We start from the raw sequence: 27,971 nt of genomic DNA, 5'->3' as shown, positions 1-27,971 counted from the left end.
AAACATTTGCTTTCTTATACCGAGTCTTTTTTAAAAGATTAAAATTAAGCAGTACTGTTGACAGTTCCACAACTGAGATATTTTAATGTAAATATTATAAAATACATACAATAGAAAATACAGAATGGTAATAGGTGATACAAGACAGAAAGTAAAAGGGGCTTTCCTGGCAGTCCAGTGGTTAAGACTCCCCACTTCCACTGCAGGGGACAAAGGTAATCCCTGGTGAAGGAACTAAGATCCTTTGTGCTTCTCAACCCCCCCCCCCAAAAAGATACAATGTAAAAAATCCTCCTTCCTACCCTCCAATCTTCCAGTGTCACAACTGTAAACACAACAGCTTCTTTAAAATAACTAAAATTTAGAAGTATTCTAACAAGTCACAAGGCTTTGTTTCTTCTATATTGATTTTACAGTGTTGACATACATGTAAAGTATTAAGCATCACTACTGTTAAAGCAGGAATGAAACTTTAACCCTGGATTGACAGATGCCCATTTTCTTCACACTTTATATTTATTCTTCCTCATTAACATAATATTGCTCAAAACATATAGTACCCCTATTGATCACCAAAATTTGATTGTCTTGTCTTGCAAGTGTAGCACATATATAATTAAGCAGTTGGTAAACATGTAGAGATTGAGCAGGCACAAGGCCCAAGGGGTACTGCTGTGTAATGTATCTATGGAAAGGTTGACTAGACCAGTTGTTACATTTGACAGCAAGAAAAAAAGTAACTGGTTTCTGTTCATTGCTGTGATTAAACAGAGAGTGGGTTCCTTTCTTTTGGCGTCAAAGACTATGGATTCCAAATGCTTTTTATTTGCAGTGGGTGACTGGATAAGTTTCCAAGAACATGGTACTGCTGCCTCTTTAATTACAAATTTGGCAAAACTCAAAATTATATCACCCAGTAATAAACTACTAAGAAGGATCAGGCAAGAAGCAACTATCCAAATACAAAAAGCTAAATTGGCCATTCTTCGAGATGCTACTTCTACATTTACCTGAACTATGTAAAGAGAAATGAAAAGGCCAATAGCTGTCAATAGAATACAGCATGCTACTTTTATCCAGTCTTTGATATGTGACCTTTTTTTAAGCACATATAACCCTGTTTGAACACCAGCCATGTGTACTGCCACATACCCCAAGATAGAGATGATTCCTTCTCGGTTGGCATTTAATAAACCAACCCTTGTGCCACTACCATCAGTGCCATACAAAATTAAACTTTTCAGGGGGGTAAAATCAAGGGCTAGCTGGTATAATGCAGCAATGCTGATGGCCACAACCCAGGACCTATTCAGGGGGCAAATAATCAAAAGCAGTGATGTGATCAGTTTCACAGCTATTAAGGTGAAGAAAAAGTTCCAGTGAACACCATATTCAGTTAAATGTTCCTGATAGTCTACGGATTTTATAGCAACTAATCGCCCCACTCCTAGGAAAACTAATGGCCAAAGAGAGTACAGTGACTTTGTAAGATAACAGAATCTGGAGCCTTTTGTATATTTTCTCCTAACCTCTGGAGAAACCATTGCAGACCCAAAAATAAAGCCCCCTACTCCATAATCCATTGCTCCTGTCCCGTAGAGCTCGGTTTTGGCATATCTTCTGGGAAATAGTGGGAAGTCCACAGCCAAAATGGCAACAGCAGTAAAGGCACTGTTAACGACACGGAAACAGGAGATGGCTGGAATGTGTTCTGATTCTAGACTGACTTTCAAGAATTTTTCACAGATTTTCTGGAAAGGCATTCTGGCATAGCAAGTTCTTCTGCAGTATATTTCATAGAGCAGCCCTGCCCCAAGGATGATTGCAACAAGATACTCGAGGAGGACAAATGAAGAGAAAATGGTCAAAGTGGTGACCAGGGGAACTATCAGGAAAGCAAAGTCAACCAAGAATCGAGTCCTCGAGTTATGTAAAGAAGAACATAATTGCTGTGAGAGAATGATCAGGAGTCCTCTACACAGGATGCAGAGTGCAGGCAGGCACAAGCCCTCCGTGATCTCCAGCACGCTCGTTCCATTCTGGTTACTGACAAAAGCTTCCTTCATCTGCTTTTGAGACATTTTTTCTTCTTCCTATGAAAACAAGAGCAAAGGGATGCATTTGTGAAAACCAACCCTTCTGTGGGATTGGCATATAGATGCACCTGACTGGATTTTACTTATTCCTGAATTTCAGAGCAGAATCTAGGACTTGAGATTCCCCTCCAAGGATTGTTGGAAGAAGCCTAATATATGAAGATAAAGATGTCCTACTAATAGAATGAAATTACTGGTTAAAAAGCTTTAGCTGGGGGGAAAAAAAAAGCTTTAGTTGGGACTTGCCTGGTGGTCCAGTGGTTGGGAGTCCACCTTAAGAGTGCAGGGGATACCGGTTCGATCCCAGGTCCCGGAAGATTCCACATGCCACAGGGCAACTAGGCCTGCGCCACAAGCACTGAAGCCGGATACGTCCTGGAGCCCCTACACAACAAAAAGAAGCCACTGCAGTGAGAAGCCTGCGCACCCACAAGTAGAGAGAGAGTAGTCCCTACACTCTGCAAAGAGAGAAAGCCCTCCCACAGCAAGGAAGACCCAGAACTGCTAAAAAATAAACACAGTACACTGTCATGAAAACAATGTAATGAAAATTAAACACACCTAACTAATGATTTCGAGTCCAATATGTGGGGGGAGAAGAGGGATGAGGAAAGAGAAGGTGCTTAAGTACACTTTGGATTTGGGGGCCCCAGTTTCTGTCCCGAGCCTCTCTGAACCTCCTGCCTCCAGCACAAAATGCGAACCCTCCAGGGATCCCCCGAGCTCCCCAGGCTGCTTGCTCCTCACCTCCTTTACAAGGTGTAGGTAGAGTGGAATGGACGCTAATCACGGAGGAGGAGTAGGGACCGTAAATACATGCTAGTGTTAATTGTTTTAACGGCTACAAAACGCCTCTCCGCCCCACGTCCATGTCTGAAAAGCGGCACACGGGAAACACACATGTCAGTCAAACAAGAACCAGCCCGAGAATGCACGTTTGAGGGATGGCCTATCGGGACCCAACCACCCGAGAAGAAACCGATCCGAACCGGCTGGCCTTTAAAAAAAGAGCTCTTTTCCTAACAGACATGCGCACCGGTCCTCAAACCTCACGTGCTCCTGGGGTTTCAGCGCACCGCGTCACTGGGCTGGAGAGCTGGTACCCGCGCCGCCGCGGGAAGCGCGGAAGCCCGCCACTTCCGCCTCGTGAGCGGCGCTTCCGGCCGAGATGGGGCGGGGCGGCCCGCGCTCCCAGGCCCCGCCCACCGCGCGGCCCCGCCCCAGAGGGTGCCAGTTTCCCACGCCCCGCCTGTTCCCCGCGCGCCTCAGGCCCTCTGGGTCTCCGGCTCGGCCAGCCCAGGTCCTGACTCCGTGGCCCGGGCCGCTGGCAAGCCGGTCTGTCAGAGGCGCCCGGGAGGAAACGGGTCCCGCACCCCACCACTGGCCATCAGACCCCGCGGCGAGCGTCAGGGCGCCCGGTCTCCCGGCTGGGAGACCCACAGTCCCGCGAGGGCCCCGGGGCCCCTCCGTCCGTCCCCGTTCCCTTGCACCTCACCGCGGGCTCTAAAGTACCCAGTCCCGGAGCAAGCCCTCGGCTCCGGATCCTGGCGTCCCGGGCGGGCCACGTGCGCCCGGCTGTCGCGCGCCCCGCCCCCGGGGAGGAGCCCGCCGGCTCCCGGCCACTCGGCCCGAGGCGCGGCGCCCGCAGCCTTCCCGGCGCCTCCCCGGCCGGCGCCCGCCCTCTGCTTCGCAGGCCCTTCCCGCCGCCCTCACCCGGCCCGCCCGTCTGTCTTTCCTGTCCGGCCGGCGGGGGCCGTGGGACCGGTGAGTGCCACCCCGCAGCCGGGCCCGAAGGAACCGGGGAGGCCAGTGGGCCCCCGCGGCGCTGGAGAAGGGGGCGCCCCTCTTTTCCCCTTTCCAGAGCGCGGGCTTCACTTCGCCCTTTCGGTTTTGACCCTCTCGTATCCCAGGAGGAGGAAGCCCGGCTCTCTGCCTTTTGCTCCAGGACAAGGACCCTCCGGGGTCACGCCTTACCGTGCCTGCAGGGGCGGCCTGGGGTGCAGGGAGGTCCCACTCCCGCTGCGCGCCTTTCCCCTCCTGGAGACCTGGGAGGGGGGCCCCGGGAGGCGTGCAGGCAGCTGCGCCCTTGGCTGGGGGGTCACGTCCACCTTCCCGAGAAGGACGGACTGTCCCCGTGCCCAGTGTTTCCGGAGTGGCATCCCAGTCCTGGGCCCGGCGGCAGCTTGCCGGGACCGGGAGTGCCCGGTTCCCTCCGGGAAGCTGCGGGCGGGGCCGGCCGGGCTCCCGGGACCCTTACCCCGCCAGTCTCGTCTGCCCGGAGGCTGGGGGAGGGGGCGGGGGGGAGGGAGGAGTTGATAATCAGGTTGCCACTTGCCTGGCCCTGCCTAGGGGCTTTCATCTATTCATTCCTGTCTCCCTCCTGCCCACAGTGGTCACGCCCTTTTCAGAAATTCTCGGCTGGTAATCCCGAAGCCGACGCGGAACAAGAGCTCGGGGAACCTGGAGAAAACCGCTTCCATCTGACTTGATTCTGGCAGGAAGTGGGCTCCGTATCGTAATAACCAACATTTGCCAAGCGCTCTCAAAGGTACTATCTCGTTGATCCTTAACTCGGCCTTGTGAGGTCTGGATATTAGTAGTCCTTTTTGCAAAGGAAAACACGGAATAAGGCTTAGAGAGGTCCTGTGAACTGCATTTTTGAGGGGTTGTGGGCTCTGGATTCTAACTACACAATCTGCTGTATTCCCCTCTGATCCCTTCTCTTAAGACGAACTTTCCATTGAGGGAACTTCGTTGGCCTTGAGTCTCCAGAGCCCTCTGCACAGCTGTCGCCTGGATGGGGTACAGTCAGTGTCCAGAGTGAATGTGTCCACCACAGTCTTGATGCCCTCCTCTGCCTACATTGTCCTTTTTCCTGTTTTCTTGGAGGTCCCCCATTCCTGAGTTCTTTGAAAGGCTCAATGTATTCAGAGTCTCAAGAAACTTTCCTCCAAGGTCAGTCCATTACCAGCACCCCTCATCCTCATCCCTCCTTGCTGGGGATGTGTGGGGCCAGGGAAATTCTAAGAGTCACTCACAGTTTTTCAGAGATTGGCCCAAACCCAGCCTCAAGACACCCCCCTCTCAGATGGACTCTCCTCCTCCAAAAGCTTGGCCTTCTTAAAGCTGACACTGAACTGTTCCACGTAATCAGTGCTCCCGAATGGATCATCCATTCTTCTTACTAACAATATTTCTCCTCTAAATGAATATTCAAATTTGGACTTTGTAGAGTGCTTTCACCCAATTGACCTTCACAGCCGCTCCCTGCAAAGTAGCTTTTGCAAATGAGGAGTGAAGGCAGGCAGGGAAGGTGAGGTGGCTGGTCAGGTGAAAGACTGAGCTATGGTTTCTGTCCCACACAACCGCTTTCCTGGAATATCAAGAATTGACTCCAGCCTTCCTGCCCCACTGAATACTGGCTGTACTAAGATGAAATATTTCTGTGTGCCCGAGAGGCTTCTCTGCTTTCCAGTGTCCTCACCCTCCATGGCACACTGACCCAGAAGATTTGCAGCCCCACCCCAAACCCTGTAGTGAAACTGGCCCTGAAGGAGCCCGAGGAGGCTCTGGAGGCTCTTGTAAAAGTTTCCTTCATTCCCTAATTGGCAGGGGGCAGGACAGAGTCTTCCTCTCTGCCCAGGCTCACCCTGGGTCTCATTTTAGTTCCTGGTGCTCGGTGGGAGGAGCAGGACTGAGTCACCTTGGAGAAACCCTCATCACCTGTATGCGGCCCTTATCTTCTGTCTTCTACCACAGGCTCTGGGGTGGCTTGTCTCAGAGATTCCTTGGGAGCTGAGCCCTTCGCAGGATCCATGCCCCAGCCTGTGCCCCCATGACCAGGTGGATAGCATTCCTCGTACCCGCGACCCAGAATCCTGGCTGACCACACTGAAGCAGGATGCTCCAGCAGGTAAAGTCCTCACCCTAAGATAACCCAGACCCTCAAGTACCTAAGGCAGCTCGGCCTCTTTCGTTTACCCGAATGATGCTTCCACTGCCCTGACCTGGAATGGAGGGAAAGACCCCTTTAAAGGCCTTTCTTCTTTTCTGTCTTCAGAGAGGCACCTCGCTGCCTTTTGTCTGTTGCTGAGAAGCTCTTCCTGATACCTAATTTGAATCTCTCCTGTTGTGGTTTTTAGCTCTTTTCCCTAGGATGGGTAAGACAAGCTGGGTGAGGGAATCCTTGGAGTGTTTTGGTGACCTTACAAGCCTGAACCTGTGAGGGAGTCCTGAGAGATGCTCCTCACAGCCTGAATTGTATAGACAAGTTGGAAGCCTGGGGCTTCCAAGAGGAGGTGTTCTTTAAAGCTGAGCCTTAAAGAAGTAAGAGTTGGGACTTCCTTGGCAGTCCAGTGGTTAAGACTCTGCACTCCCATCGCAAAGGGCACTGGTTCAACCCCTGGTTGGGGAACTCAGATCCTGCATGCCACATGGCTCAGCCAGAAAAAAGAAAGAGTAGGAATTAGTCAAATGGAGAAGGAAAGTAAGCAGTCCAGGCAGAGTCAGCCTGTGCAGAAATGTGGGAGAAGATGACCTATGTGGAAATAGACAAGAATTCTGATGAATGGATCACAGGGAACATGGGGAATGGGATGTGAAACCCGCCCTTCACTGTGGGCCTCTGCCGCTAAAGGCTCCTATGGCCCCAGGCCTGCAGGATTCCAAATCACCCTTCCCTGTGGTGCCTCACCTCCTACCCATATCATCCTTCACTTGCAGCTCTTGGTCCAGAGAGAATGCCAGATGTTAGCTGAATTTTTTTATTTACTGAGTGTTGGCATTGGGCCATGGAGAAGGAAATGGCAACCCACTCCAGCATTCTTGCTTGGAGAATCCCATGGACAGAGGAGCCTAGTGGGCTACAGTCCATGAGGTCGCACAGAGTTGGACACGAGTGAAGCAACTTAGCAGCAGCCGCAGCAGCCGTTGGGCCAAGGCAGATGTTTAAGATGATTCCTGGACTAGTGGAGTCCCAGGCAAGTAAGACAGGATAACTGAATGTGAGGTCAGCCAGCCTCAAAGGAACCCTGGTAGACTCTGCTGCTTGACCTCTTGATCCTTTGGCTCATGAAACAGGCTTGGAGGCCAGAGAGCAGGCAGCACAGCTACCTGCTCCAGGCTTTTTTTTTTTTTGCAGAGGGAGCTTTTTTATTGTGCATTTTTAACTTCTTTCTCATTTAAAAAACAGTAATGTTTATCAGGGCTTCCCTTGTTGGCTCATCAGTAAAGAATCCACCTGCAATGCAGGAGATGACAGTTCGATCCCTGGGTTGGGAACATCCCCTGGAGAAGGAAATGGCAACTCACTCTAGTATTCTTGCCTGGGAAATCCTATGAACAGAGGAGTCTGCCAGGCTGCAGTCTGTGGGGTCACAAAAGAGTCAGACATGACTTAGCAATTAAACAACAACCATGTTTATCAAAACTGTACTAGCAGCTGCTCCGTGTTGCGCTCTTGCTGTATAGTAAGCACTATACTAAGCATTTTACACATACAATTTTGTTTAGTACTTGAGAAGGATACAGTATTACATACCCAATGCCATTATATCCCCATTTTGAAGATAGGGCTCAGAGCAGTTAGGTGACTTATTCAAGGTCACGTTCATTACAACGATGTGGGAAATATAGATAAGCAAAAAGAACATTACAATTACCCATAATTGTACTGCCCATAGATAACTGACATTTTAAAGAATACCCTAGATTTTTCTCCCTAAAAATTTTGAAAACATTTAAAGATATCTTTCTCTTTGTAACCTGCTTTATTCAATTGTAAGGAGGTACTATAATTTAAGCTACTACTTGGGCACTTGGGTTTTTTTGTTTGTTTGTTTTGCATTGTAAATGTTTCTATATACACAGAACATTCTTATGGCTTTTATATAGTATCATGTTCTAGAAGAATTGCAGGGTAGTTTTAAGGCCCTTGGTATGAAAAGTGAAAGAAAGTGAGGTTGCTCAGTCGTGTCCGACTCTTTGCGACCCCGTGGACTGTAGCCTACCAGGTTCCTCCGTCCATGGGATTTTTCAGGCAAGAGTACTGGAGTGGGTTGCCATTTCCTTCTCCAGGATATCTTCCCGACCCGGAGATTGAACCTGGGTGTCATCTGAGCCATCAGTATATTATTGCCTAATTATAAGAGCTACTTTTAAACAGAATGATAATAGCAAACTTTTGGTGGCAGAAACCAGATGTTTTTTCTAAATACTTTATGTGCTTGTTAGTATCTATGAGATCTACCACTACTACCACCATTCCCATTTTACAGATGAGGAACATTGGGGTGCAGAGAGACTAAGAAACTTACATAAGATTCTGTAACTAGGACGTGGTGGAATCAGGATTCAAACCCAGGCAATCTAGCTTTCAAGTCCAGCTCAAGAACCATGATACTCAGCTGCCTGTCTGGTTGGATCAGATCTGTTCATAAATTATGGCTGGGTGTGAGTGATTTCCTTTTTCCACTAGGGTAGAGGGATTTGCATGGACACAGTCACACTCTGACTTCAGCAGTTAATCCTGGAGATAAGAGTCCGCCTTGTGCATGCCTTGTGGTTGGGCCTAAGTTCAGAGAACAGGCAGCATCTTCGGAAGGAAACTTATCACTGGGCCTCTCAAATGACACTTGCCACTTTTGCTGGAGATTTTTGAACTCTAAGGTTCACTGGTCTCATTAGAAACCCGCACATAGGAACTTACGTGGTGGTCCGGTGGTTAAGAATCCACCTGCAGGGGACACGGGTTTGTCCAGAAAGATCCCATATTGCCACGGGCGACTGAGCTCTTGATCTGCAACTGCTGAAGCCCGCTTGCCCCAGAGCCCATGCTCAGCAACAGGAGAAGCCGCTGAAAGGAGAAGCCTGCGCACCCCAACTAGAGAGTAGCCCCTGCTCGCCGCAACCAGAGAAAGCCCCCACACAGCAGTGAAGACCCAGCACAGCCGAATAAATACATAAAAATTTCAAAAAAAGAAACCCACACATGTTATATCACAGACCCCTTCTTCCAAAAGCAGATTTCACCCAGGTTACTGCCTGTTCCGCGCACCTTCCCTGCCACCCTCTGGGAGAAGAGAGGAGAAGTGGGATCACAGGAGGAAAGTGGGGAGAAGTTATGTAAAGCGTTGGTATCAGGGATGGGCAAGGGCGAGGCAGAAAAAGCCTCTTCCCCACTGGTGCTTGTTCTTGACCTCATCTGCTCTCAAGTAGACCAGGGCAGCAGGAGCTAATTAGTTAGCGATCCTAAATTCAGTCCCAAGAGGCACGTGATGAAGGCATGGTACTACCTCACAGCTGATAACGTCTGTATCAAAAAAGGCCCAAACCCTGGTTCTTTCCCTTCGCAGTACCCCCCACCTCGGGCCTCACCCCCGCCAGCCCAGTAAGGTCGGGCACTGACTCACCTGAAAGCTGGAACGCATGGCAGAGAAGAAGGGATCGCATTTATTGATTTCCTGAGTACATGCTTCCCTGATGGCTCAGCGGGTAAAGAATGCGCCTGCAGTGCTGGAGACAGAGGGAATGAGTTTGATCCCTGGGTCGGGAAGATCCCCTGGAGGAGGGCATGGCACCCCACTCCAGTACTCTTGCCTGGAGAACCCCATGGACAGAGGAGCCTGGCGGGCTTCAGCCCTATGGGGTCACAAAGAGTCAGACACCACTGAAACAGCTAACACTTCCACTTTGAGTACATTCTCTGTGCCAGGCACCAAGGGCTTTGCTTTCTTCCCCCCAACATTTGTTTATTTGGCTGCATCAGGTGTCAGTTGCTGCACTCAGGGTGTTCATTGCATCGTCTGGTATCTTTCCTTGCAGCACGGAATCTCTCGTTGTGGCACGCAGGTGCAACACTTGGGCTCTCCAGGTGTGGCCCACTGCGTCCAGAGCGCACAGGTTCAGTAGTTGTGGCTTGCGGGCCTAGTTGCTCTGCAGCAACATGGGATCTTAGTTCCCTGACCAGGACTCAAACTCACATCCCCAGCCTTGCAAGGCAGATTCTTAATCACTGCTTCACCAGGGAGGTCCCCAACTAAGCGCTTTCCATCTCTTTCTTGTTTTTCTTCCAAACAACCTTGTGAGTTGATTCTGTTTTCCTTTATTTACAAATAAAGAAGCCTCCGCTTAACCTCAGAAAGGTTAAGAAGCTTATGCAGGCTCACAGGTCTAGTTAATGGTGGAGGTACAATTTGTACAACCAGACTGTGATCCCAGAGGCTGGTTTTCTGTCTCTTGTACAAGCCCTCACCCTGACGGAGCTGCCAGCCGGTCTGAGTCCCAGCGCTTCTGGTCCTGTTTTTCCCTCCCAGGTTAATGGCCACGGTTCAGGCTCTGCTGCCCACAGCGGGGAGTCCCTGAGGGAAGACCTGAAGGAGCTCCTGGGTGGGGAGGTCCCGCCGCAGCAGCTCAATGACCTCACCAAGGTGAATCCTGTGACGCTGGAGACAGGTATGCCTCCCCCGCCCACCCACCCCACCCCAGAGGGGTGCACCTTCTCCCAGAGGGTATTCGGCTCCGCTGCCTCGGGTCAGACAGGACGTGGACAGCCAGGTGGGCTGCTCCAGACCCCCGCCTGGCGGCTGCCCTCAGACTCCCCAGCACAGGCTTTGCTCCAGATGTGGGGTTCATCTTAATTAGATCTTTCTCATACCTGCTCATCAGGGAGAGGCTGGGCTCTCATGGCTCTTGGCTAATTGCAGAGGGAACTCTGGTAGGTGGGGTGTTGGTCTGTACGTGCGGCTGTGTCTCCATCTGAGCCAGAGTTTGCTAACGGCATCCCTGCCTCAGTCCTGAGGTGTCTGCAGGCCCGGTACATGGCCGACACGTTCTACACCAACGCCGGCTGCACCCTGGTGGCTATGAACCCCTTCAAGCCTGTCCCTCAGCTCTACTCGCCCGAGCTGATGCGAGAGTACCACGCTGCTTCTCAGCCCCAGGTGAGACCCCCGCTTCCCAGGGAATCAGGGCTCCCCCTCCTCCCCGCGGGCACCTGGCAGCTTCGCTGTCCTTATCCGTGTCATTGTCAGCTGGGCTGTCATTCAGAGACTGCTGGGGCTGTGACCTTCCCACCAGAAGCTCACAGAAGTTTGGACACGTGCCAGGAGGTGCAAAATGAGAGAGAAAGCAGTATTTGCTTAACTGATTTTGGATCCTAAAATAGGGACATGGACAGATTTTTTTTTTTTTTCTTGTTTGTGAATTTATTAGTTGGAAAGAATTTCCCAAGGCATATTTGTGTATTTAAAAACCACTTTTTGGGGAAAAGAATAAAATTACGTGCAGTTAGGATTGCCTTGGAAAATTCAGCACATGTTCGTCTCCACTGATTGGGAGGAGGGGTCTCTTTTTACGCAAGTGGGGATGAAGCTGGTACAGGCAGGGAACACCCCAGAGGATGTTAGCGTGCAGGGAGAAGCCAGAGCAAACTTGGCGGCAGGAGCAGGGTGTTGTGGAGAGAAGCACAGATGAGGGTGGGAAGGTGAGCTATTCCAGGGCTGTCATCAGAGGGTCTGCACCGCAGCTGAGAGTCCACAGAGCTGCTTCATCTGGGTGGGAGTGGGGCTGTGAACAGAGCCCGCCGTGGGGATGAAGTTGGGGGAGTTGGGTTAAGGAAGGTGAGACCAGCGGCTGAATGGCTGGAGGCTTTGTAACTCTCCAGGTGAGAAGTGGGTGGGGTGAGGGCCTAGAGAGAGATGGTTCTGACAGCCTCCAGAATGATGCCCTCTCCCTTCAGGAAGCTGTAGGCAAGCGGTCATTGCTGGCAGAGCCGCACTGGGTCTGCATGGACTAACCCGGCTCATCCAGGGTTCGTGTCTGGGTGGGCAGCCAGGGAGGTCTGGCCTGAGAGCCGGTCTTACCGACTGCCTCCTCAAAGGCAAAGCCGCGTGATGGTCCCCTCTGTTCCCTCAGTGCCCAGCTTGATGCCCAGCACACTGAAAACAATTAATCCTTGTTGATCGAAAGGAGAACAGTAACATTGGAATCCAAATCACACAGATGCCTTTATTTGCTGAGTGGCCTTGAGAAGGTTATTTAACCCATATGAACCTCCAGTTTGTCATCTATAAAATAGGGTTACTTCTTAGGCAATAACTGGTAAGAAAGTTCTTGCAAATTGTAATAACATAAAATAAAAAAAGTAGCAGAATAAAACTATTGACATAAGATGGGAGGATAACGTGTTAATGTCATAAACTGGTCAAGGCCAGCACTGCTTCCAAACTGAGAGAAGATGAATGGGTCACGCCTGCAGCTGGCCTCACGTTGTTATGCCAAGAAGTTTTTCTAGAGGAAGCCTCCACCGCTGCTGTGGACAGGCTCCCCGTCGCAGCCATCGCTGGATCAACCCCTCCTCGAAGACGGGTTTGCTGCCATGACCTTTCACCCCTTGATGTTTCAGACACTGAAGCCCCACATCTTCACTGTGGGCGAACAGACCTACAGGAATGTCAAGAGCCTGATCGAGCCGGTCAACCAGTCTGTTGTTGTCAGTGGAGAGAGTGGCGCTGGAAAGGTAAGCGGGCCTCCTTCCCACCCTGGCAGCTTCATGACTGGCTGGACGGGCAGACAGGCTGGGCTGGGGCTCCAGGGAGTGTCACTCCTGGAGTCAGCATGCAGTGCTGGGTGGGACCTGGGCAGGAAGTCAGGAGCCAGGGGTTCTAGGCCGGCTCTTCCACCAGCTCTGCCCTGACCCGAGGGGAGAGTCTTTCCTCTCTGAGCCTTCATGTCCTCATCAGAGGACTCTCCCAGCTCTGACAGCCATTGGAAACAAAAGTCAGCAGTTGGGGGTTCCAGCATAGCGTTGAAGAGCATATCAGAACAGTATTCAGCTCTTGCAGACCTCAGTTCTTCCACGTGTAAAATGGCAAGGAGGGAAGGACTGGCACGTAGCTCACAGGGGCTTTCTGTGCACGTAAGGCGCTTGGTGGCGTGCTCGGCACACGGCAGCACTCCTCCAGAGTCGTTGGGGTTCCAGTAAGGAAGCACCCCGCCTGCATCTCTGGGTCACCGTTGATGGCAAGGGTGGTGCATGGGGCCGGATGCGGGGAAGGACAGAGTCTCCTGTGTGGTCATGCGGTCCCCAGGCGGCACAGTCAGTCCAGGTGACACGGAACATTGTGCACGGATGGGTGAGGAGTTGCGCGGCTGTCAGAGGCCTGCTGGCCAGGGCCTCACCCCCTTCTTGTCAAGCCTCACCAGCCACCCAACCCTTTCCTCCACGTTACCTTCTCAAGGGATTCTTTGGACCGTAAACCCACTCTATCTACAGTCACCCATGAAAGCATTGCCAAGCACCTAGGCAGGTTCTAGGCCCTGGGCTAGCCATGAGGAGTGGCAAGTGGAGAAACAGAGATAGCCCAGTTGGTAAAGAATCCACCTGCAATGCAGGAGACCCTAGTTCGATTCCTGGGTCAGGAAGATCCACTGGAGAAGGGATAGGCTACCCACTCCAGTATTCTTGGGCTTCCCTTGTGGCTCAGCTGATAAAGAATCTGCCCACAATGGGGAAGACCTGGGTTCAATCCCTAGGTTGGGAAGATCCCCTGGAAAGGAAAAGGCTACCCACTCCAGTATTCTGGCCTGGAGAATGCCATGGACTATGTATAGTCCATGGGGTCCCAAGGAGTCGGACATGACTTAGCAACTTCCACAACAATGCTTGGCCCAGTGGGAAAGACAGACAAGGAAGCAGATGAAGACTGCACGCTCTAGGGATGAGGCTAGGACTTGGGTACACAGGTGATCTTGGAGAGCTGTGCCGAGGCTGCTGGTGGGGTGGTGATGCTCGGCTCCTGGATGAAGCCCATTGTCCTCCAGAATTGCTCTGGGGAGCTGAGGCTGGGCCTGGCCCTAGACCCATGCAACCAGAGCTCAGAAACCCTTTATTGAATAGCTACTGTGGTCATGGGCTGGGCCTGGTATCTTTTTAAAATTTATTTTTAATAACTAGCAATATAGCTACATAGTTCAAAAATCGAGCAATACTACAGGGCTTACAAAGAAAAACAGCGGCCCTGCCTCGTGTCTCTCAGCCCTGTTCCCTGTCTCAGGGGCAGCTGCCTTTCCATCTTAGCAGTTTGTTTGGGTATGGCCATCCATGTTTCTAAACAACGTGCTTATGTAATTAGTTACTGATTTTTCCCTTTTGAACCTTCGCTGTTCACTTCCTACTTTGACGGTGTAGCCCTGTTACCCTGCCCCCAAATGCATATGTAATTATCTTATGATTTCTAAGGAGGTTAATATATATAGTGCTATGTACATATTGTTCACAGCCAAGCACTATAATATCCTATGATTATATTTCCTTTCTTGTATGATTTTTACTTTCTTCTTAATAACTCCCACATATATTCACTTGTATAGTTTTTACATACCTGTTCTTTATTATCAAACTTGTCACCAGAACTGGGAAACACCTGCCCAGCTGGCAGTAGATCAGGTGCTTTTTCTCCCCTGGTGATGCCCTAGCTAGCGCTCTCATGTCTCCTCCATCCGGACTGGTGGCTGCCAAGGGCTGCTGGGGAGCTGTCACCCGGGAGCTGTCTGCCCCGCTCTGGGGATCCAGAGTGCCGTCCGTCCTGTGGTAAATCCCGTTGTCGGAGGCCAGTGGCTTCCTCCTCTTGCTTTACTGCCTTGTTTTACTGGAGCATTTTCTTTAGTAGCTTCTCGACAAAGGTTACATGAAGGGCATATTTTGAGTTGTTGCACATCTGCAAATGTTTATTGTGCCTTAATTTGACATCTTGGCTGGATATTCTGATCTCAAGTTGGAAATGATTTTCTTTCTGAATTTAGAAGTTATTTCTTCATATATTCTTCGAGTGTTGATGTTAAAAGTCCCAGTCCTTAAGTGGCAGTTTGTATTTTCTTTCCAAAAGTTTTTAGGGTCATCTCGATAGGTGTTGAAATTCACAGTGACGTGTCTTTTCTCTCTTGCCGTGCTGGATACTTTGTGTAGGTCTTTTTAACCTTGAGACTCATGTCCTTTAGATTGGGAAAATGCTATATCTAATAATTTAATAATTTACACCGCTTGTTTTCTCCTTCTGAAATTCCTATTAGTAGGGAGTTTGATAAATTGTCTAATATCCTATTTTTCTTACATATTCTTCTGTCTCTTAATATTTTGTCCTGTCTTCTGGGAGATATTCTCTAATTTATCCTTCAATTCTTTTTAATTTTGAATTTTTATTAAGCAGTTTACTTCTAAGAGTTCTTTCTTATTCTCTGAGTATTATTCCGCCCCCACCCCCCCGCCCGCCAGCATCTTGGTCTTATTTCTTCTCTTCTCTTTGAGGATCTTTCATGATTTTTACTTGGCTCCTGCCCTTTTCATTTGTTTCCTTCTAGTTCCTTTTCCTCTTTTGTTGTGATATTTGCAATCATGTAAAAGAAGTTTACCAAGTAGTTGATGATCTTTGAATTTCTGTTCATACTTAAGAGTAAAGCCTTAAGCAACTGATTAGAATCTACGTTTATGGACAGGATACCATAAACATAAGAGATTATGAAAGAGTTTAGAAAGCTACCTCACCAGGGGTAGCTTTCTAAACCTGTGGGACCCTGAATGCCCATAACTTTGTTCTCATGAGCTTGTTAGTATCTTTTCTCCAGAAAAGATTTCATCCAATCTCTTTCCTGAGAGATGGAAACTACAGTTATATGGAAATGATAAAAATTAAAAACATGAACAACTCCTTTATGCTTATCAGCAGGTTAGACATGCAGAAGAATACATCAGTGAACTTGAGAGTGGGTCAATACAAATCAAAAAACAAAAAGGGAATTGAGAAAGAGAAAAAGTGCGTCCAGGAGCTTTGGTGCAACATCAGATGGTTTTCCATACTTGGAATTGGTGTCCCAGGTGAAGAGAGAATGTGGGTCGGAAGTATTAATAACATCCTAAGAAAACTACCAAAAGCTGGCAACCACAGATCCTTGTTCTTAAATGCAATTGAAAGGAGAAATAAAGTCAAAATTAATAGTTTGATATTTGTACATTCAAGTACACGTGGAATTGATATGGACTCTTCTGAGCCATAAAGCAAATCTCAATTTGAAAAGATTAAAATATGAACTGTGTTGTAAATATCCTTTGGTAAACCCAAATATCCTTTGGGTCAAAGAAGTAATCACAATGCATGTTAGAAAACACTTTGAACTGAATGAAAAGGAAAGCACAACATATCAAAATCTGTGCTTTAAAAAAAAAAAGCAGCGCCTGGAGGGAAATTTGTTGTAGCTTGTGTTAGAGAGCACGAGAGGCTTGCGCAGCACACCTGGAAAGAAGCCCCACTTGCCACACCTAGAGAAAAGCCCACACGGCCACCAGGATCCAGCACAGCCAAGAATGAGTGAATTGTCGCTGTTGAATCGCTGAAGTCACGTCCAGCTCTCTGCGACCCCATAGACCGCAGCATACCAGCATCCCTGTCCTTCGCTATCTTCCGGGGCTTGCTCAAACTCATGTCCATCGAGTCGGTGATGCCATCCAACCATCTCATCCCTGTTGTCATCTTCTCCTCCTGTCCTCAATCTTTCCCAGCATCAGGGTCTTTTCCAGTGAGTCAGCTTTTTGCATCAGGTGGCCAAAGTATTGGAGCATCGGTCCTTCCAATGAGTCTTCAGGGTTGATTTCCTTTAGGATTGACTGGTTTGATCTCCTTGCAGTCCAAGGACTCTCAAGGGTCTTCTCCAGCACCACAATTTGAAAGCATCAGTTCTTTGGCTTTCACTCACATCTGTACATCACTACTGGAAAAACCATAGCTTTGACTATACAGACCTTTGTCAACAAAGTGGTGTCCATAGTTCTTAAATAAATAAAAAAATTTTTTAACAAAACACTAAAGTAGAAACAGAAAAAAATAATGAAGTAAATGAAATCAATGGCTGTCTTTTTTAAAGATCAGTAAAATCAGTAACCCTCTAGTCAGACTTTTTTATTGGCCATGAGGCACAGCTTGTAGGATCTTAGTTCTCTGACCAGGGATCAAACCTGAACCCCCTGCAGTATAAGCACAGAATCCTAACGACTCGACCGCCAGGGAGGTCCCCTTCTAACCAGACCTAGAGAGAGAAAAGGACAAATTACAAATGTCAGAAATGAAAGAATAGGCATAACTAAAGATCCCACAGATGAGATTTTTCATTAACTTTATTTCAATAAGTTCTCCAATTTAATGAAAGAGTATTTTGAAACATGTTAACGGCTGCAGCTCACACAAGAAGAAATACATAACCTGAATATCTAAATTTCTGAGGCAAATTTAAATCATAGTTAAAAATCTTTCCTCTTAGAAAGCCCCACGCTCAGGCGGTTTCACTTTGTGGATTCTTCCAAGTGTTTAAGACCCTGATGCTGGGAAAGATTGAGGGCGGGAGGAGAGGGGGCAACAGAGGATAAGATGGTTGGATGGCATCACCGACTCGATGGATGTGAGTCTGAGCAAAGTCTAGGAGACAGCGAAGGACAGGGAAGCCTGGTGTGCTGCAGTCCCTGGAGTCATGAAGAGTCGGACACGACTGAGCCACTGAACGACAGCTACAACCAAGTGTTTCTGAAAATTAATGTTACCAGTTCCATACAGGTTCTTCTAGAAAACAGTAGAGAGGGAACACCTCCCACCTCAGAGCGAGACCTAAAAATACATATACCAAAAGAGCAACCAAAAAAAAAAAAAAACCCAAAACAAAGCTACAACTAAAAACTTAGATCTAGAGCAGTGACGAGATCCAGAGTCAGTATATGGAAATCTCTTGTGGCTCTCTGTCCTCACAATGAACAATTGGAAATTAAAATGTAAATAGACCTCATCTATTTACATGGAGAAGGAAATGGCAACCCACTCCAGTGTCCTTGCCTGGAAAATGTCATGGACAGAGGAGCCTGGTGGGCTGCAGTCTGTGGGGTCGCAAAGAGTCGGGCACGACTGAGCGACTAACACTTAACACATACAGACCTCATCTCAGCTGATTATAAAAACAGTGGGAATTTTATAATTAGATTGCCTGAGTATAAATCAGAGCCCTATCATTTACTGAATATGTCATCTTCAATAAAATTTAGGTTTTCCTGATGCCCGAGTTTAATCATTTTGAAAGCAGGTAGTATATAACTGCACTGCATCTGTAGGGCTGGTGAAAACATACGTGGCTCAGTAGCCTGCTCAGGTCGGTGTGGGTGGCCCTCCTCTATCCCAGCCCCCGTCATTCCTTTTTTTCCTCTTTGGCCGCGAGGGTGCCTTGCGGCTCGCAGGCGTTCCCCTAGTTGTGTCCTGCGGGCTTCTCTTGTTACGGAGCACAGGCTCAATAGTTGCCACTTACCGGCTTCTCTAGTTGCGGCTCTTGGGCTTAGTTGCCCCATGGCACGTGGGATCTCAGTTCCTCAACCAGGAATCGAACCCTTATCCCCTGCCTTAGAAGGCAGATTCTTAACCGCTGGACCACCGGAGAAGTTCCTCACCACCGCCCCCCAATTCGTAAATGCACCCTCAGGAGCTAGGAGAAGCAGAAGTCGGTCAGATGAGGGACACAGTTGAATTCAGCTTTCAGCCCTTTGATCAGCAACACGGATGGCGGACAAGAGGGCGGTCGCGGGCCCCAGTCCCCCTGGCAGGCTCACACGTGGACGGAACGCGGGCACAGCTCCCACAGGGCCGTTTCTGCCGCAGACATGGACATCCCGCTGCCTGATGAAGTTCTACGCCGTGGTGGCCGCCTCACCCATGTCCTGGGAAAGCCACAAGGTTGCCGAGAGGATCGAACAGCGCATCTTGAACTCCAACCCCGTCATGGAAGCTTTCGGTAAGCCCAGTGTCCTCCGCACAGCTCCTCCGCCCCGTCTCCTCTGGAATTTACCACCTTCCGGGCAGGGGAGCACTGTTTTGAGACCCTCTCTTTGCGGGGTGGAGAATGACTCATCATTCAGTGCCTTGGATCCCCAACCATGCCTCCCGGGTGCCCTTAGCCTCCTTCCGGCTGTGGTCGCATCACTCTGTCGACCTCTCCGTCTCGCCCAGGCAAAGGGAGCAGAGGTGCGGGAGAGGCTCACCCAGTCCATGTCCCGTCCTTCTGAACAGCTCCCTGATGGTTCAGAGAAGGGGACATGTCTGAGGATGCACAGCAGTCGTGTCCATGTTGGCACTCTAGATGTTGCGCCTTACTGTCCACCTCAGTAGTAACGCTTGTTTTTTTTGAGGGGGGGTGGTGGGGCATACCGGTCTCTGCTGCTGCAGATGGGCCTTCTCTCGTTGTGGCAAGTGGAGGCTGCTCTCCAGTTGCAATGCCCAGGCTTCTCGTTGCAGTGACTTCTCTTCTTGAGAAGCACAGGCTCTAGGCGAGCAGGCTTCGGTAGTTGTGGCACATGGGCTTAGCTGCCCCGAGACACATGGAATCTTCCCGGACCAGGGTTCAAAAACCTGTGTCTCCTGCATTAGCAGGAGTATTTTTAACCCCTGGACCACCAGGGAAGTCCCGACACCTTGTTTTTGATCCTTTCCCTTCAAACAAAAATCCCTGACTGCCTAGATTGGCTCTTCCCACTTTGCCAGGAAGTTCTAACCCAACTGAATCACACTTGCTAAAAGCCCAAGTGCCCAGTCCCTAGCCCTGTCCCCTGTGACCCGGAAACCAGTAGAGGGGCCTGTAGGTGACTTGAGGATAGCGGCGTGGCCCCAGCAGACCTGCGGCCACCTTAGCCCGCGGGGCCTCTGAACAGAAGCTGTGGTCCGCAGGGAACGCGTGCACGCTGAGGAACAGCAACAGCAGCCGCTTCGGGAAGTTCATCCAGCTCCAGCTGAATGGGTAATCTCTGCGGCCACCCTGGCTGCTGGGGGGCCGGGCGAGCTGGGGGGCAGTGCCCAGCCTGGGCTGCCACCACGGGCAGAACCCTGCCGTGCCTGGCAGGTTCGTATGTGGGGTGAGTGAACCTGTGCGTACACTTTGAACCTGGGGAACTCTAGGTGCCCCAGCCTGAGGGACCCAGGGACTGTGCCTGTCCTGACACGTGCCTTCTGGCTTCTGCCCTTCGCAGAGACTTCTAGTTAAAACTGTCACTTAAAACTGTCACCTTGGCCGCATCTCTGAGCTTAAGGCTGGGGCTTCTCTTCCTGCCTTGGGCTGGGGCAAAGTGAGGCACCGAGGCCTGGGCCCTGTCCCTGAGCTGGTTGGAGGGGACTGTCCCAGCCCTTCCCCTCCCTGCCCCTGCCCCCACCCCAGGACCTGCTGAGAGGTCCTCCCCAGTCCTCATGACCCCCTTTGCTTAAGTGGAGGAGCTGGGGCGAGGCTGCAGCCTGGCACACAGTAAGTTCCCAATAAACAGCTCTGGAGTGAACGGACCACTGACGGGCTCCAACCTGCTTGTGCCCAGGGCCCAGCAGATGACGGGAGCTGCAGTTCAGACCTACCTCCTGGAGAAAACTCGAGTGGCCTGCCAGGCCCCCAGCGAGAGGAACTTCCACATATTCTACCAGGTGAGTCCCAGGCGGGGCCCACAGCTGCCCAGGTGCAGGGCGGAGAAGGGTCTGTGCCTCTCAGCCTACCCGCCCCGCCGCCTGCCTTGCTTCCTGCCTCCTCTTCGCCGGGCTTTCAGCGCTGCCACCCCACTTACTCCCACAAACCTCACGTCACACTCGCGTCTCGCCCTAGCCCTCGGCTCCCTGGGCAGTCCCAGGCCTGGAGGTGCGCTTGCCTTCTTTTCCCATCAGAGGGTCCTTGAGGCTGGGCCTGTCTCCACACGGGAAGCACTCACCTTCAGACGGAGGGCTGTCCTGGAACAGCAGCTGCCTCCACCAACCGAACAAAGCCTTCCCTAAACTGTGTCCCCTCCATTAGACCAAGGGTCCGCCGAGGCGTGGACAGTGTCTCGCTGCTCTCAGATCGGGACCGGGGGCTCCCCAAACAGGGTTAGGGTTTCCTCCTCATGCCACAGGCCCCCTCAGTGAGTGGGGTTTTTTTGCACCGAATGGAGATGCCCAGAACTATTTGCCACTGCTTTCCCGCCCCTGCCCGCCCTTGGCTCCCTACAGGGGCCTCTGGGTCTTGTGGTGTGGCTGCCACTCCCCCCCGCCGCCCACCCAAGTCCATGCAGTCCTGGGCATCCCCGGTACCCCTGGCTCAGCCACCCGTTCCCACCCCAACAGATCTACAAAGGAGCCCACGCAGAGGAGAGGGTCCGGTGGCGCCTCCCCGAGGGAGCCGCCTTCTCCTGGCTGCCCCACCCAGAGAGGACCTTGGAAGGTAGGGGGAGCCTTGCCCGGTGCCCTGGGCTAGCCCAGCAGCACCCACACATCCCTCCAGGGCCCGCCGCCCCCGCTGACCTTGGGTCCTGACGCAGGGCTGTGGCTCGGATTCCTTTACAGAGGATTGTTTCGAGGTGACCAGGGAGGCCATGCTTCATTTGGGCATCGATGCCCCCACCCAGAACAACATCTTTCAGGTCAGAGGAAAAGCCACACCACTCACGTGTGGTGGCGGTGATGGGCAGCCCCCTTCGTAGGGCCCTTCTCTCAACTCGGGAGTCTCTTTCCCTGAGGATCTAGGACTCTAGGCTCCGACGGCACGATCACCAAGGAGGCGACCACCTCTCTGCGCAGCGGAGCCTGGAGACAGGGTGTCAGGGTGGACAGGGCCAGAGCACAGAGCGCTGTAGAAGAAACCAGCACGGTGATCCCGGAGGTCAGAGGGAAAGTGCCTGGATCAGTTGTTGCTCTGTTAAATCAGAGCAGAGAAAACAATGCTGCCACGTGTTTGTCTAGCGTGTTAAAACTTTCAAATCATCACTCTTAGCTCACTTGTTTTTTTCAGCGGTTCCATGGGTATGGAGATTATTCCCATTCCATGGTTGAGACCTGCCCAAAGCCAGACAGCACTTGGTGGTACAGATAGTTTCTTGAAGACATGCTGGTTCCAACTTCCCACCTCCTTCTCCTTCTTCCTGGGACTCAGTGCTGGCCCAGGCGAGCCGGGCCCAGTCACCCCCACTGGCGGCCTCCGTCTGCAGGTGGTGACCCCTGCAGAGCAGTGGGGTGAAGTGTGGCCTCCATCTCCATGTGGGGGTTGCTCAGGCAGGGGAGGGGGGTCACAGCCAGTACGGGCAGCTTATACAGAGGGACGGCACAGGGGACAAGCCCAGGGCAAGTGGACCACCCAGGAGTCTGGCCAAGTCTGCGAGCTTGAAGGCAGCATGAGCCCTGGCCCATCCACAACGCCCATCAGCATGGCAGTCTCCTCCTGCGGTGCTTGTGGCCTGGAAGCCACCCTTTCTGGGACCAGACAGGGATGGGGGGAGAGGCCCTGCTCTACCGGTGCCTGGTCCAAGGGTTTCCAAGTTGCTGGACCCAGGGGTCCTCTTCCTTTAGCCCCCCCGGGGGCTCCCCCGAGTAGATCACCCACTGTACAGAGACCAAGATCACAGCTCCTTCCCTGGACTGGGCCGGGCTATCGGAGCCCAACAGTGTCAGGAAAGGAGCAAAGGGCACCAGAGCCAAGCCCCCAGCAGCCACACAGAAGTGGTCTGGACCACAGGAGACAGTCTGGTCCTGGAGCGGGAGACAGAGGGACAGACTGGGTGGTGTGGCGCTCCCTCTGGCTGCCCCAGGAGGGATCGGAAGTCAGACTGCCTGGGCTCTCATCCTGGGTTCCTTCTCCTTTACCAAGTGTGGGCTTTAACCTCTGTCTCGTCTCTGTCGTGGGCATCACCATAGCACGTGCCTCACTGGTTACACGAGACTATGCGTATCACTTGTGGAGAGCCCTGCCTGGCCGAGTCCCGGAGTAAGTGGGCAGTAAATGAGAGCTGTTTCTATTCTGCTTTCGTGATTCTGTTCGGCAGGAGAGAGACCCTTCCCGGGCTGGGCTCCAGCCCTTGAGAAGGTGCCCACTGGGTGTCCTCTCCTGCCCCCTCAGGCCCTGGCTGGACTGCTGCACCTCGGCAACACCCGGTTTGCTGACTCAGGGAACGAAGCCCAGCCCTGCCCGCTGGTGGATGATGCTCAGTGTGAGGGCGAGGACCAGGGGCTTTGGTCACACCGCCCAAGCGTGAGGCAGGCCCTGACCAGAGGAGGGCCAGCGTGTGGTGGGATCGGGTGCAAGGAGGCCAGAGGGTGCAGTTTGGGATCTGTGCCCCTGGGCTGTCGGCTGTAGGGCCCTGCCCTGGAGGGGTTCCTCCTCACCCCAGCTCTGCTGAGGCAGACAGCTTCCTCTGCATCTTACAGATGAGAAAACGAGAGCAGGGGCGGGTGGGGGTGAGTGGGTTATGCAGTGCTTTATCCCACTCCTGGCCGTGTGGACTGGGGCACAGCAGTCCTGGGTTCAAGTCCTGCCCCTGCCCCTGCTGAGTCTCTTCTCTCCCCGTTCCTGAGTTTGCTCTGCCCCATTGAGGGGGTCACGGCTCCACCATGATGACTTCACGGGGCCTTGTGCAGAGGGCCTTTTGGACGGAGGGTATTTCTGCCTCCCAGGCTCTGTTGGGACGTCGGCCTTGCTGCTGGGGCTCCCGGAAGATCATCTGCTGGAGACACTACAGATTCGAACCATCCGGGCGGGCAGGGGCCAGCAGGTATTCCAGAAGCCCTGCTCTCAGGCCGAGTGCAACACCCGCAGAGACTGTCTGGCCAAACTGGTCTATGCACGGTGAGTGCTCTGGGCCCTGCCCTCCTCCCAGATGCCCCCAGTCTGGAGTTGGACCAGACAGAAGCAGACGGGTTCCCTGCCCCGTTCCCCAGCCCCGGGGGGACAAGAGGGAGTGGCTGCTGGGCTTCCCCAAGCAAAGCCCTTGGCTCGATTCCAGAGGGCTCTGCGTGGGGAAGTGGCCACAGCCTGGCCTAGATTCAGCGTGTTGTTCGGGGACAGGAGCCTGCCTTCGCCTTGGCGATGGGCGAGGAAGGCCTGCCTGGCCGGCCGCTGGCAAGGCCAGCCCAGAGGTGACGTGAGTTCCTCCCAGGTCCAGGCGCAGACCTGTGGATGAATAGGCTCCTTGGTCCCTGCCCTCGTGCTCTCTGTAGCCACCTGGGGTTTTGATAGCTGCTGGTAGAGCCGGGAGTTTAGCCCACAGCCTTGAGCAACACTGCAGGGAGTGGAGCCCAGAACGGGGAAGGTGGGGGTCTTGGCCTTTCCCTGTTGGTTCTGTGGGCATCTCCACCCTCCGGCCATGCACTTGGGGGCGTTTCTCACCCTGGGCTCTCAGACCCTTCAGAATGCCCCTGAGGGTATCTGGGGCCCAGGATTCTCTGAAACGATGGGACAGAACACCTGTGTGTGTGCGTGTGCACACATGCGAGTGCTTGGGAAGGAGGGAAGGTCCCGTTGCTTTCATGAGCTTCTCAAGAGCTAAGAGCCGCACCAGCACCGGTGAGGGAGTCAGAACCTCGGAGGGAAAGTGGCCCAGGGCCCCTGGGCCCAGACTGAACCCAGTTTAGCAAGGGACTCCGTTCTCACTCCCTCGAAGCAAATTTCAGGTCAGAATTTCAGGACAAGGATTTTTAAAGGTTTTGTGTCAGATCACGGCAAAATGGGTAGATAAAGCGTGCCGGTTACAGACACAGTGAACCTCTAACCATGGATCATTTTACACACAGCAAGCAGGTTCTTCTATCACTATCTCTTGTTTTTACTACCTCCCATGGATATTTGAAGCCCTTATTGCAAAAATAGAAACTGTTTAAAAATTTGCAGAGCAGTTACTTAAAGAAATCGTAAGGAAGAAAACCCTTGTATCATGTCGTATGTGTCACCACGTTGGACGGCAACCATTCCATCGTCTCAGGGGAGATGGTTGCAGAGTGCAGGGTGTCACTGTCCAGCTGGGGTAATGGGGTGCCCTCATAGGACAGAGTAGGCAGGTGTCGGGGGGCCTTGAGCTCTGGCCTCCACTGGCCGAGGTTTGCAGGGGAGTCCAGTGAACTCAGGCCTTTATAATCCCACCCAGGCCTGCCCCTCCACCCCTTGTCTAGACAGCAGCTGGGTGCCAGGCCAGTGACTGGGCGCACCCACACCCTGTCTAGCCCCAGCATTCCACAGCAGACCTCAGCAATATTGTAGAGTCACTTTCAGACCACCGCAGTAAAGTGAGTCGCACAAATTTATTGGTTTCTTGGTACATAGATAAGATGTATTTACACTATATGGTAGTCTGTTAAGTGTGCAATGGCTTTACATCTAAAAGAACAATGTATAATAATTTTAAAATAGCACTTTTAGAAAAGTAGCACAATAGGCTTGTTCGATGCCGGGTTGGCACAGACTTTCAGTCTGTAAACCAGGCAGTAAAGGAAGCTTACTGTGACGTGCCTGCAGCTGGTCCCCTGCTCACTCTTGCTGTGGACAAGCCAGGCCTTCGTGTGCCTGGGAACACACGTGACCCCAGCCTGCAGGTGTAGTGGGCTGGGACAGGATGGGCGGGAAACCAGCGGAGAGGGTTTAGCCCTTGACCTTTCAGGCTCAGAAGACAGGCCCTCCATCTGAGGGTTGGTACCCAGGCTGGAAGGGCAGTTCTGCCACCCTTCCAGCTCAGCCGGACCCCTCTCACCCGAGCCCACTCCCCCCCCACACACACCAACAGGCTGTTTGACTGGCTGGTCTCGGTGATCAACAGCAGCATCTGTGCCGCCCCCGACTCCTGGACCACTTTCATAGGTAGGTCGGGGGTCCACGGACAGAGAGCAGAGCCTGGGTCTCCTGGGGGCTTCCGGGCAATTCTGCACCTATCCCCTGCTGCTCCACCAGTGTGGGCCAATGTCGCTTTCTCCAGTGCCCGTGTCTCAGCATCCCTAGCTCTCCAGGCAGGCTCAGCTGGTGCCCGGGCCACGAGGGCCCCTTCACCCCCTGGAGACCCAGATCCAGTCTCAGATTAGTGAGGAGCAGCGAACGGGCTCAAAGGGCCTTAGAGGGGATTTGAGAACATCTTTGGAACCTGGATGGGACAGTCAGGTAGGGGAACCTGGGTGGGACAGTCAGGTAGGGAAGGAAGCAAAGCTCAGAGGCATCAGTAACGTTGGCTCACAAAACAGCGAGCACCCACTGAGCAGCCACGACCCAGGCCATCCAGACTGGGTGGGACACGGGGTCCCTGGGGCCTGGTTCCCTCACCCCTTTGGCCTCTTCCCGCTGAGTTCTGAGGGGCAGGAGGCGGTGATGGGAACCGCCTCTCTCCTTGGGGTGGGGTAGAGTACCCACTCGGTTTCGTCTTCAGGCTGCCAAGGGTGAGGCTTCACCCCAGGCCCCTGTAGCCCCACAGTAGCCCCCACGGGTTCCCCTGGCCCCCCAGGCCTGCTGGACGTGTACGGGTTTGAGTCGTTCCCCAACAACAGCCTGGAGCAGCTCTGCATCAACTACGCCAACGAGAAGCTGCAGCAGCACTTCGTGGCTCACTACCTCCAGGCCCAGCAGGTGCGTGGTGCACTGCCCGCGTCCTCGCCCTCTCCCCGGCCCCCAGCCCCGTCCCGGGTGCCACTGGGCGCCTTCAGTTCCCTCTGTGAGTGCCGAGGCCAGCAGGGGGTGACCCCCCAGAGCTCAGACCCCGACTGCCCTCCACCCCCAGGAGGAGTATGCAATGGAGGGCCTGGCGTGGTCGTTTGTCAGCTACCAGGACAACCAGCCCTGCTTGGATCTCATCGAGGGGAGCCCCGTCAGCATCTGCTCCCTCATAAACGAGGTTGGAGGGTCGCTGGCCTGCGGAGCCCCCAGGGCGGGGCTTTGGGCTTTTCCCGGGACCTCGAGGCCCACCCTGCGCCTCTTTCTCTCTGTCTGCTTAGTGGGTTCGCCTGCCCTGTGAGCCCTCTGTCACAGGGGTGCCATGATGCTCCCATGGGTGGGTTCCCGTGCCCCTCTGCCCTGTGGCTGACTGCCCGCCCCACACAGGAGTGCCGCCTTAATCGGCCAAGCAGCGCAGCCCAGCTCCAGACGCGCATCGAGAGCGCCCTGACCGGCCACCCCCGCCTGGGGCGCGACAGGCTGAGCCCGGAGCCCAGCTTCATTGTGCTGCATTACGCGGGGCCCGTGCGGTACCGCACCGCGGGCCTGGTGGAGAAGAACAAGGTGAGGGCCACGCCGTGCCCGGTGTCACCTGTGAATCCAAACGCGGAGGCGTCGCCGCACGTGTGCAGAAACATCCACTGTGTTCCCTGCCCGCCCGCACATCCTCTCGGGGTCCAGGGTCACCTCTCGGGCCCACCTTTCTGAGGTCTCTGCTACTCTGGCACGACCTGCCTAAAAACAACCCGCCTCATACCGCGTCTCCTGGCCTCCAGGTTCAGACGTGGGCCGGCCCTCCTGGGGCCCCAGTGACAGGGCCGGCAGCTCCCCCCAAGCCCCCTGCCCTCACCCGCTGCTCTGTCCTTTCCCCATAGGACCCCGTCCCCCCGGAGCTGACCAGCCTCCTGCAGCAGTCCCAGGACCCCCTGCTCAAGGTGCTCTTTCCTGCCGACCCCGAAGACAAGTCCCCTGAGGAGCCCTCCGGCCAGAACCGGGCCCCTGTGTTGACCGTGGTGTCCAAGTTCAAGGTGGGCCCAGCGGCGTTGACACCACGTGCTCGCTCATGAGTGTCCAGCGTTTACCGAGCACCTCTTGGGATCGGGGCTGTGCGCCCGGAGCACGGCGGAGGCCCGTAGCCGTGGTCCCGGTCTGCGGTAGAGACGGGAACCTGACAGATGAACTGGGGGTCTGTAGTTGACGTGACAGGAAGCCTCAGACCCGTGGGCGGCGGTGTGCCCTCTCGCCCACCGCTGACAGTCATCACAGCAGAGCAGTGGCTGCTGAACCTCCGTGGCGGCCGGCTGCCAGCTCCCTCACTTCCGGACAGACTGTCCTCGGGCCGTGTGCTGCTCTCGGCCCCGCCCCTGGGCCCTCCCCTCAGCTCTGCGTTACTCCCAC

At 53.0% G+C, this 27,971-nt stretch overlaps 2 protein-coding genes across 10 annotated transcripts in view; one reads left to right on the top strand and one right to left on the bottom strand.

The window, feature by feature from the left end:
- Positions 1 to 57: 57 nt before the first annotated feature.
- PIGW (phosphatidylinositol glycan anchor biosynthesis class W) lies at positions 58 to 4,306 on the bottom strand. 8 transcript variants are annotated; one of them, XM_027519488.1, is made up of 4 exons: positions 3,133 to 3,238; positions 2,844 to 2,969; positions 2,343 to 2,480; positions 58 to 2,093 (listed from the first exon to the last, which is right to left on the bottom strand). In XM_027519488.1, the coding sequence occupies exon 4, from the start codon at positions 2,079 to 2,081 to the stop codon at positions 570 to 572; it is 1,512 nt and encodes a 503-aa protein (XP_027375289.1). In that variant the 5' UTR covers positions 2,082 to 2,093; positions 2,343 to 2,480; positions 2,844 to 2,969; positions 3,133 to 3,238; the 3' UTR covers positions 58 to 569. The 8 variants fall into 8 exon arrangements, with proteins under 8 accessions (XP_027375289.1, XP_027375291.1, XP_027375295.1 ...); XM_027519490.1 differs by having other exon boundaries at positions 3,145 to 3,161; XM_027519494.1 differs by lacking the exons at positions 2,844 to 2,969; positions 3,133 to 3,238 and adding an exon at positions 4,071 to 4,306.
- The window catches only part of MYO19 (myosin XIX), a 33,460-nt gene continuing 9,216 nt past the window's right edge, over positions 3,728 to 27,971 (top strand). Inside the window, exons 1-18 of one of the 2 annotated variants that reach the window (XM_027519485.1) lie at positions 3,728 to 3,860; positions 4,487 to 4,644; positions 5,856 to 6,009; positions 10,409 to 10,547; positions 10,887 to 11,035; positions 12,499 to 12,612; positions 18,776 to 18,908; positions 19,838 to 19,907; positions 20,473 to 20,575; positions 21,245 to 21,341; positions 21,464 to 21,540; positions 23,010 to 23,100; positions 23,564 to 23,735; positions 25,663 to 25,736; positions 26,368 to 26,489; positions 26,641 to 26,754; positions 26,961 to 27,137; positions 27,449 to 27,601. In XM_027519485.1, the coding sequence (XP_027375286.1) occupies positions 5,998 to 6,009; positions 10,409 to 10,547; positions 10,887 to 11,035; positions 12,499 to 12,612; positions 18,776 to 18,908; positions 19,838 to 19,907; positions 20,473 to 20,575; positions 21,245 to 21,341; positions 21,464 to 21,540; positions 23,010 to 23,100; positions 23,564 to 23,735; positions 25,663 to 25,736; positions 26,368 to 26,489; positions 26,641 to 26,754; positions 26,961 to 27,137; positions 27,449 to 27,601 (1,797 nt within the window). In that variant the 5' untranslated portion in view covers positions 3,728 to 3,860; positions 4,487 to 4,644; positions 5,856 to 5,997. The remainder of the gene's footprint in view (positions 3,861 to 4,486; positions 4,645 to 5,855; positions 6,010 to 10,408; positions 10,548 to 10,886; positions 11,036 to 12,498; positions 12,613 to 18,775; positions 18,909 to 19,837; positions 19,908 to 20,472; positions 20,576 to 21,244; positions 21,342 to 21,463; positions 21,541 to 23,009; positions 23,101 to 23,563; positions 23,736 to 25,662; positions 25,737 to 26,367; positions 26,490 to 26,640; positions 26,755 to 26,960; positions 27,138 to 27,448; positions 27,602 to 27,971) is intronic. The other variant, XM_027519486.1, reaches the window with a different exon arrangement.

This window comes from Bos indicus x Bos taurus, chromosome 19, assembly GCF_003369695.1.
Source record: "Bos indicus x Bos taurus breed Angus x Brahman F1 hybrid chromosome 19, Bos_hybrid_MaternalHap_v2.0, whole genome shotgun sequence".
In the NCBI taxonomy this organism is placed as follows: Eukaryota; Metazoa; Chordata; class Mammalia; order Artiodactyla; family Bovidae; genus Bos; species Bos indicus x Bos taurus.
This window is presented reverse-complemented; position numbering and strand designations above follow the sequence as displayed.

Coding starts and splice junctions, on each gene's coding strand:
- PIGW (XM_027519494.1), bottom strand. CDS start 2,081: ATGTCTCAAAAGCAGATGAAGGAAGCTTTTGTCAGTAACCAGAATGGA.